Source organism: Thrips palmi, unplaced genomic scaffold (genome assembly GCF_012932325.1).
Source record: "Thrips palmi isolate BJ-2018 unplaced genomic scaffold, TpBJ-2018v1 HiC_scaffold_16, whole genome shotgun sequence".
Lineage (NCBI taxonomy): Eukaryota > Metazoa > Arthropoda > Insecta > Thysanoptera > Thripidae > Thrips > Thrips palmi.
Genome location: NW_023144625.1, coordinates 5,131,476 through 5,141,136, shown reverse-complemented (window position 1 = coordinate 5,141,136; position 9,661 = coordinate 5,131,476). Strand labels below are relative to the sequence as shown.

General features: G+C 44.7%; 1 protein-coding gene across 1 annotated transcript; it reads left to right on the top strand.

Moving 5' to 3' along the window:
- Positions 1-4,193: 4,193 nt before the first annotated feature.
- LOC117642636 (polyubiquitin-B-like) lies at positions 4,194-9,528 on the top strand. Its single transcript, XM_034381021.1, has 5 exons — positions 4,194-4,318; positions 5,068-5,361; positions 7,387-8,006; positions 8,425-8,518; positions 8,717-9,528. The coding sequence occupies exons 2-5, from the start codon at positions 5,125-5,127 to the stop codon at positions 9,101-9,103; spliced, it is 1,338 nt and encodes a 445-aa protein (XP_034236912.1). The 5' UTR covers positions 4,194-4,318; positions 5,068-5,124; the 3' UTR covers positions 9,104-9,528.
- The last annotated feature ends 133 nt before the right edge of the window (positions 9,529-9,661 follow it).

Below are 9,661 nucleotides of genomic sequence, written 5' to 3'. Positions count from 1 at the left end.
ATGTCAAGTTTGGATCTACTTCCGCCAACATGGTGTCTGTGTGCTTCCGGTTCAGGGATCTACGAAAGTACCCTATTCTTTAACATTGCGGTATGTTGCCTAAGTGAAGACGAGCAGGAAGTAGAATAGAGTATGATAGTTGTCGTCAAGCAAAGGACGGGCGAAATATCTAAACCGGAAACTGTCTATGATTTTGGAATCATTGTACTGCATGAGTTCAAGAACTTTCCGAAGCGCCTACCTTGTTGAATAATCTAAAGCTTTGTCAAAGTACTTTTTGGTAAATGAAGGAAACACATTATTCATCTGCCTTCCTTTGAATCATGGTCGCTGCCTTGTTTAATTTCGACCGGCATTCGGTTGTGCTATCATCCTCATGTTCTTCCATCATCAACGATTAAAATACTGCGTTCTAGAACATAATGAACTCTTATTTGATAGGCGGCCATGGTAGAATAGATTCTAGTCGTGGCCGATTGAAGAACAAGCAGAATCACAAGAGACAACTTTTTAGCACTCTTACTTTAAATATTGAAGACTCTTTGCGTGGCAGAAGTTAGTTAGACTATTGTACAGTAAATACAACATACTTTCAGTGATGCACTGCGTGGCAGAAGTTAGTTAGACTATTGTACAGTAAATTCAACATACTTTCAGTGATGCACTCTATAAATGCCCAAAATGAGTCTTCCGTGATTCTTCTTGTTCTTCACTTGGCCACGACTGGAATGGTCTATTTTCGAGACACAAAGCAGTTACAGCGCTCCATCATGTGAATGCTTGAGGTGTTGTACCCATTCAGGCAGACGCTGTGCTGTTCTTCCGTTTAACACCTCTTGCGCTCTCGTTTCTCGTCCATCCACTCTCTACCGCGTAATCGCTTGCAACGTTTTCCATTTGCTACGGAACGTTGCTCGGCTCACCCTTCGGTCATTCCAGACTTCCGTTCCCGCTTCTTTTCTTTTAAATATTCCCTATCTTTTCCGTTCCTTTTCAGAGAATCAAGTCGGTCATTCGCTCGCAGTGACACCTCTTCGAATTCCATCGGCCAACCAATCAACCCTCATCTAATCAACTACCATCAAACCAACCGCATCATGAGCAGGTACGCTGTAATCAGTATATGTTGTTGGACTTGCTTTAAGTAGCGAAGCAAGAGCTCTACAGAGCGGACCCATTTATAGGAAGGTCTGTCTACGTCGGTTGCATCCAGTTTAGCAGGCTGAAAGTGGGGTGTGGGTGAAAATTTGTACGAAAAGTGATTAAAATGTTAAAATTAATTCACTTGATATTTTAACGTACAATGTTCTCCTATTAGCGACAGTATGTTCTAAAAGTCTGTGTTATGAACCCTTTGGTGAGTGGTTCATGTAATATGGAATGATGTTTGTATGAGCCTTTTCTGCTCACTCAACATTTAGAATCAATGTAGAAGATTTTTTCTTCCTACTCCGTCAACTAGCCACGCAGTCAGTTTTGTCTTATGCTGACCGTACTTCTTGGAGTAGCTCTTTGTGGTCCAAGTAACAAAGTAACAGAGAGATATTTCAAATATCTGGCCTCTTACTCAAATAGTTTTCCTTGAAGTGGTTAAAAATGGAGAAAAAACTAAGCTTTTCTAATAAAAATTGTGAAGTCTGCTGTTTGCTCTTCAAGAAGGGCGTACAGTTTAAGCGTATTTGTATGCTTACCGAGTGTAGAACTACGTACACTCTAAAAAATAATGGCATTTCTACTACACCGTCGTATGGTAAAAGTACCAACTTCGGTATGGGAAATGACATTCCTATACATGATTTGGAAAATTCCTATGCTTTTCGTTCTTTTGCCAATGCGGTGTAGTAAAAATCCGAACCGAGTATAGGAATTTGATTTCCTGTACTCGTGATCGGTTTTTTGCCACACTTTTTAGTAGAAATCCTATTACTTCAGGCCGTTGTATAGTGCTTTTCCTACAACGCATTAGTAAGAATCCCAAACATTTCTGAAAAATCTTTGGAGGAGAGAGGGGAACAAAACGGATATTCAATATTGGTAACAGGCTGCACAAGGACCAAGGCGGCAAAACTGCCCAGAGGAAAGTAAACAAAAGCTCATGTGTGTCAGAAATTGGCACTGTAGACGATTCGTTAACACTGGTTTAAAGTTATTTTGTATCTTGTTCTGCCCCATTATCTCATATGGTTTTGGATTATTTCGACTTCTTCAGTAAAACTTGAAATGGGTAAGTCTCTGAAAGTCGCGGAAACTCTGAGAACTATTTATGTAAATGAGCCACGGTTTTAAATCCTTGCGAAATTTTACGTGATATTATAATGAGACTGAAAATAAACGTAGCGCTCCAAAGCATTTTGACATCGTCTTTTGTTAAGTTACCTTGCAAAACGTAAACTGTGGGTTAGGGTATATGGTCCACTGTCAGCCGCCTGGCGCCAGGTTTCACAAACCTGCCGCTAGGTGGCGCTTGGAGCGCCGTGCCCGTTCACCAATAAGTATTTCCGATTTATGTTACTAAAGAAAATAATTTTCGACAACTATATCATCTGTTGCCTAAGTAAGTGTCAGCCCTAGCCGTTGGCTTTCAGTTTTAAACAAAATATGGCACTATAATCGAGAAAAACGCATCTCCATGTTGCCACTCGCTGGCGACTGCGGTCGGCCATTAGGTTGGGTGCACGCAAGATCTTCTTCATGTCTAGCTACGCGGTCCACCTCGTCCAAGGGTAACCTTGACAGGTCTGAACTGTCTTCCGAGTTTGAGATTACTTCTGCTGGAGTCCTCACTCTCACTACTTCATTTTTGGTAAAGCCTTCCTGTGAGATGTGCCGCCATGTTCTTCCGAATGATGATCCACTAAACAAGCTTTCCTATGCTTGAATAGGAGTTTCACCACCTCACGTAACGAAAATATCCCACAATTCGTATGGGATTTTTACCATACACGGTGTAGTATTTTTCCCACACCCTAATATAGTAGAAACCTAACAACATGAATAGGATTTTTGCCATATCGACATACGGTCAAATTACCATGTCCTGTGTGGGAAAAATCCTATACCGAATAGGTTAAATGCGTCCGATACTTTTATAGGATTTCTACCACAATTTTTTTTAGAGTGTATCAGTTTTACCAGTTTGGTCCCATACTATTTTAATCAGTGAAAAAAATTGTGCGACATTGCGTACAAATTTGTATATTTTCAGCGCGTTACTGACTCTTTGCTCAATTTGTCAGAACTGTTGGATGTAACTTGTTTGTGCTACCATACGTACTTTTCATTTCTTGATGAATTCAAGAATGAGCTAATAGTGTTGGGTGTGCTACCTTACGTACGTTTCATTTCCTGATGAATTCCAGAATGAATTATCAGTGTAGAAAAAATTTATTGTTGTAATTTTACTGCACTTGCTTATTAGATACTGAGTGTATTATCCGTGCTATAACAAATGCGCATTTTTTGAGAAAGTGAAGAACGTTCTGAGAGTGTGCTATACGCAACCGCGTAGTGCTCAAAATTGTGAGAGACCACATACACAGTAAAAACTCTACGAAGAATCGCTTCGTGCGTATTACGAAGAAAATGAAGGCATTTTAAAATCAACGGAGAAATGCTTCGTATTATGAAGCAAAATCCTTCGCAATACAAAGCATTTCTTCACTAGACGAAGCGGTTCTACAATGCCTTCATTTTCTTTGCGGTTTTGAAGCAAATGCTTCGTAGGCTTTTAAGAGGGTAGGAAAACTGCTCGTAAGAATTGAGTGCACTCCCAATTTTCTACTGAGAAATGCCGTGCTGTCATAATACTAAGCTAATTCTCAGTACTCTACGACACAAATCTATCATAATACAAAGAAATTTGTTTGTAATACTAAGAAACTGGTCATAAGTTACTGAGAACCCCTCACCATACGTTACTACCTTCGCTGTGCTGTCATAATACTAAGCTTTTTGTTCGTATTACGAAGAAAAAGCTCAGTAGGATCTTGGGAGTGTGTGTAACGTCCCCGTGCGTGTGTTCCAGCTTGGCGGTGCTGGCGGACCCGGGCGGCAGGCCCAAGGTGACGCTGCAGCTGCTGTGCGACGGCGTGCCGCTGCGCGGCCTGTCCCAGGTGGACGCCTCCACGGGCCGCGCCAACGTGCGCTTCGTGGCGCCGCACCCCGGCGGCCGCCTCACCGTCAGGGTGGCCAACGGCGGCGTCGACGACGGCGTCTACGTCCGGCTGGAGCGGGCGGAGCTGGGACCGAAGGACACCTGGGAGGCCTGCAGGAAGCCCGGGGTCGTCAACAAGGCCAACGTGCTGTTCCACGGCAAGAGGTAAGGGTTGTTACGAATCACACTTATGGTACACTACAAAATTCACTGTGTACTTATTATACATCTATAGGAGTGTACTTGGCAAGTACACATCTATAGGAGTATACTTGCCAAGTATACATCGGGCAAGTATACATCTATAGGAGTATACTTGTGAAAGCGGATAGGCGGTCCAAGTACACTCCTATAGGTGTATACTTGCCAAGCACACCTCTATGGATGTATACTTGCCAAAGGATACTCTTATGTGTACTTGGCAAGTATGCTTCTGTAGATGTGTACTTGCCAAGTACTAAGTACACAGTGAATTTTGTAGTGTAAGCAACAATGATACTTAGTATTTTCTAAGGAAGTATGACAAATTTCCTTTGTAAAATTATGGACATAAACTTATTGTTAGTACATTATTAAATATCTCCTACGTAGTCCTTTTTAAATGAAAAAGTACACAGAACGGTGCACAAATTACTTGCATAAGTACTGACAACATGATCGAAAAGTCAGTAACGTGCTGAGAGCGTAGCAGTGCGTTCTGTGTCTAGATCGCTCCGGCAAGAACAAGGGGAAGTCAGTCACTGTGAATTTCGGTGTACAAATGAATTTCAGTCGAAACTCGATGAATGTCAGTCAAATTCGATGAATTTCAGTGAATTTCACAAGTTTGATGAATTTCGGTGGACAAAGTTGACTGGAGTTAATTCCCCTTGCGCCAAATGGTGACCGCGACCCTGACGGTGTGTCTGCCGCAGCTTGACGGTGGAGCGCGACGAAAGCGCCGGGGGCGCAGCGTCCTGGTCGAGCCCCTGATGGACGCGCGGGGCCGCGCCGTGGGTGAGGCGGACGCAGAGGCGCGCGGCATCCGCCGCACCAAGTGGCGGCTCGGCGTCTGGCCCCGGGAGGGGTGCGGCCATGAAGTGTTTCTGAGCCAGTGGCGCCTGATCGACACCAAACTGGGCCTCCGGGAACAGCCCTTGCATGTCAAAACGCCCACCGGGGACACCATCCTGGCTGCCTCCGACTCGGTGTCTCTCGACTGGCTCAAGGTGAGTGTGAATGTTTGCCATGAGGATCTTTCCGTCCGAGTAACCACTTAGTGAAATCGTGTGTAGACTACACGGTATTATGCTGCATGACGTGGATATCATATGTGTGGCCTTAGAATGCCAAGGTTTGGCACATTTGACCCTCAAATGGTACTACGTTCAAGTGTGCCGTAAAAAATTGATATCAAAGAAGAAAGGTTGGGTGCAACGTAACAAGTCTGACTCATAATTTGCGTGGCCCGTTCGTGCCTGCCAACTTTTGGCCTCATTTTTCGTACTTGGAAACTTCAGTTCGTTTGAAACTATCTCAGACGTTCTGTGGTTTCTTTCATTCTACTTTTTTCTTAGCGTTGAACTTCCGTGCAAGGAACGGAATTTCGCACACTAAACTGGGGTAATACGAGACAATTTTGGTGTGCTTTGTACGGGAGTAAAACTTTCACCCGCGCTTTGGCTGTCTCAAGTCTGGATAACCGGAAATACTCAGCAATATTGAAATTTCTCTGGAATAATAAGGAAAGCTGCAATGAAATTTGATCCAGAAAGCGGAAAAAGGGAATAATTTTACTCTTCAAACTGAGTTATTATTCTATTACTGCGCCTTAAAATGGTTTGCTTTATTGCTTTAAGTTATTTTACTCAATTTCTAGTAGTTACGGAGAAAATGAGTTTTACCATTTTACGAAGTGGATTTTCAACGGAGATATGCTGACTTTGATAGAGTTTCAATTTTAACGGAAAGTCGTTTGTTACAGAAGTCCTACACGCAGTGACCTGATACTGACACTCGTTGATGTTATCTTAAAATTTAACTTGTGCTTTTTGATCTTCCTATCAGCTATGACGTTCCTTTGTTAAATGTTTCGTTCTAACAGTTTTTTGATTCTCCTGAAAAGATGTCTAAATGGAGTTGTCCCCTTCTTCAGCTTCTTGGATCATTTGTTACTCGACATGGTATTTTGTAATTTAACGCCCTCAAAACTGAAAAGAGAACTTAATTATCTGGTCGGTCAGTCATAGCATCAGGGGTGGATTCGCTTGCTTGTTTTAGTAGCACCATTTAAGGGGGCTCTTACATGTTAAAAGCACTTCTGTAAAAAAAAATTTTTTGATGTAGATCGATTCAGATTTTACAATTTCTGTGTTTAAACCCCATTAGATAATTGAGTAAGCGTTGTTTTGGCTTAAATTAAAGTTACATTGGACATTTTTTGGAAATTTAGTTGAAACGATTTAAAGTCTGGTTCTCGTAAGATTTTGTTCGCATACTTGCTCAGATCTGTGGGGGGAAAGTCAGGGAACCTCATTCCTAATAGCGTCATCGAATTGACTAGAATGGGCTCTTTATCTCCAATAGTTTTCAAGAAAAAAACAAAAACAATTTTTGGTTCTAAAATTTGTTTCAAAAAAAGGCAAAAAAAATTGCATTTATTTCTTTTCTTAAAAACTGTTCCCGATAAAAAGCCCATTCTAGTCAATCCGATGACGCTATTAGGGATGAGTCTCCCTGATGAAAAAATGTCCAAAGTCACTTTACTGTAAGCCAAAATGAAGCTTACTCAATTATCTAAAAGGGTTTCAACCCAGAAATTGTAAAATCTTATCAAAAAAATTTTTTTTACAAAGTGCTTTTAACATGTATGGTCCCCTTTAGCAGTGTGTAAAGGAATCGGAATTTTTTTGGGCAGAGTTTTAATACAACATTCTTCAGGGTATACGAATCTTGAAAACCTTGAAATCAGGGAAAAGTCAGGGAAAAATATAAGGTCAGGGAAATGTCAGGGGATTTCGCAAAATGCAGCAAAATGTCAGAGAAAATGTATTTACTGCGACACTGGACCTGTTTGCTGGACAACCACGGAGGAGATCGCGACACACCGGTCGTTCGAGTTCAACTCAATCAATGTTTTGATGCGCTCAAATATCAGGGAACTTTGCAATTTCGCGTCAGGGAAAAGCCAGGGAAATTCTCAATTATTTTTTGTATAAACCCTTCCGTTGATTCCAATGCTCTGCTGCCCGCAGGAGAGCGTGGAGCGAGAGCTCGGCATTCCCCGCGCCGAGCAGCGGCTGCGCACGTCGGACGGCTCCTGCCCCTCGAAGATGGCCGACGTCCTGGGGAGGCGCTTCCTCAGCCTGCTCGTCTGCGGCAAGCAACGTGTTGGAGCCAACCTCTGGTTCTGGGTGCAGCACCCTGCGGGCAAGGCGTTCGTGGAGGCGCTGTCGACGGACACTGTAGGCAGCGTGCTGGCCAGGGTTCGGCAGCACGGCGGCGAGTTGGACGGCCTGCACCTGGACGATGTCGAACTGAAAACCAGCCGAACCCTCGCCGACTACAACGTGGCGTGTCTGGACACCCTGGAGCTGCGGGAGCGCGGATCGCTGCGTGTGGCCGTCGCCGTGGAGCACGAGGGTGCCGCGGCGGCCACCAAGACCGTGAAGGTGGGCGTCAACCCGGACGACACCGTCGCCGAGCTGCGGAGGCGCGTCGTCTTGGTGGCGGTCGCCGAGCCGATGAAGCGCCGCCGCTTGGAGTACGATGGCGGCGTGGAGCTTCGCGTCGGGGAGGAGACGCTCGCCGGCCACCTCAGCGTGGAGGAGAGCGGCCTGGCTGCGCCGACGGCCCGGCCACCCCTTCGCTGCTTGTAAGTACCTCGCTCGAGTTTGCACTCTACATATTCGTAAGCGTACATTGTAGCTCTACCTGGAGCATGCCTGCCAAGCATGCACTGACAAATGCATACACGCTGACTGAAGCATACCTCTAGTGCCTAAGGGATAGGGAGTTACCTGCATCAGATAGTGTGTACCAGAGCCGTCCATTGTGTACGTGGCATGTATGCACTACTTGTAAGTGCGTGCTTGTCAGGCATGCGCTAGCTAGTGCGTGCTTGCAGGCATGCTCCAGGTAGAGCATACAATGTACGCTTTTGGGTTTGTGGAGCAGCTTTCAGATGTGTGCTAATTTTGAACAGAATTCAGACAGGTTTCTCTGACGTTCTAACAAAGTTTACAGGAGAGAATTTTGTTCATTTGTTTACAATAATTTGTTTGTTTGTGCAGGATTCCGTCATACGAAAACAGGATGACGATTAAAGTCTGCACATTGACCGGCAAGTTGGTCACAGTGCCATGCCAACCCAGTGATTCGATCGAGGTCAGTATCTAGTTGCTTCAGCCCCTTGTCCTGAAGCTGGATGACAACTCAAGGCGACATAATTCCCCCCCCCCCCCCGAATGGAAGTTCGTATGAGAAATACATGTGACGGATGACCTTCGCCGCCTGTATTTCTCACGAATACTTCCATATACTCCCATGCGCGGTTTAATTTTATCCATAATTTTGCCGTTGCAGATGATCAAGCAGCTGATCTTGGACATTGAGGGCATTCCGATCGACCGGCAGAGACTCATCTTCGCCGGGAAGCAGCTAGAGGACGGTCGCACGCTCTCGGACTACTACATCCAGAAGGACACCGTACTTCATATCGTTCTGCGTCTCCGCGGTGGCGGCGGCCCCGACGTCGTGCGCGGGCTGCAGGTCGACGAAGAGGCCGCCCCCGAGGGAGCTGAACCCATCGCCGCCCCCGCCGCCGGTGCGTCCGCCCCCGCGGCGGCCCTGACAGTGGGAAAGATCAGGTCGGGGGAAGTGGTGCCCCCTCAACGAACCAAGACCTGCCAGTTCCCGGTAGAATCATATCGGCTTTGCCCGTGGCTGCAGTTTGACGTTTTCGTTCTGTGATGCCGTGCCAGCTTTCGTTGTAGCGTTAGTTTAAGTTGGTCTGTGCCAGTCATTTTGCTGGTTGTAATTCACATCCCTGAATGTAACTGTTTAATTGTGTTTGTGCTCAACACCATTCCATGGCTCTAGTTGCTGAAAGTATCTGCTTACGACATAGGGTATGAAGCTGTTTATCCTTTTGAAAAACGGACGTCAACCTGCGTTCATAAGTTTGCTTCCAATCTGTTTTTAATTATGCTTACCTTGGTGTCTGAGGATGCAATGTGTAAATTATTGCCTATTTTATTCTCCTGAAAGTTTTTGCAACATCACGACATGTATGTCATTGAGACTTAATTTGTAGGTGCGCGTAAGCACTGTTATTTGTAAAGTGAATTGCGTTGGCGAATTTTATTGAATAAATTGTGCAATATTTTCATTTGTCATCGTGTTGTCATTTATTTACATGTACTTCAACTGAAATTCGTATCCCATGACCGTTATTCATGTCGCACTCTACGGTAATTTCACGATTTCAATGCTTAAAAGTAAAAGCCTCGGCCTTCATTGATACCTAAC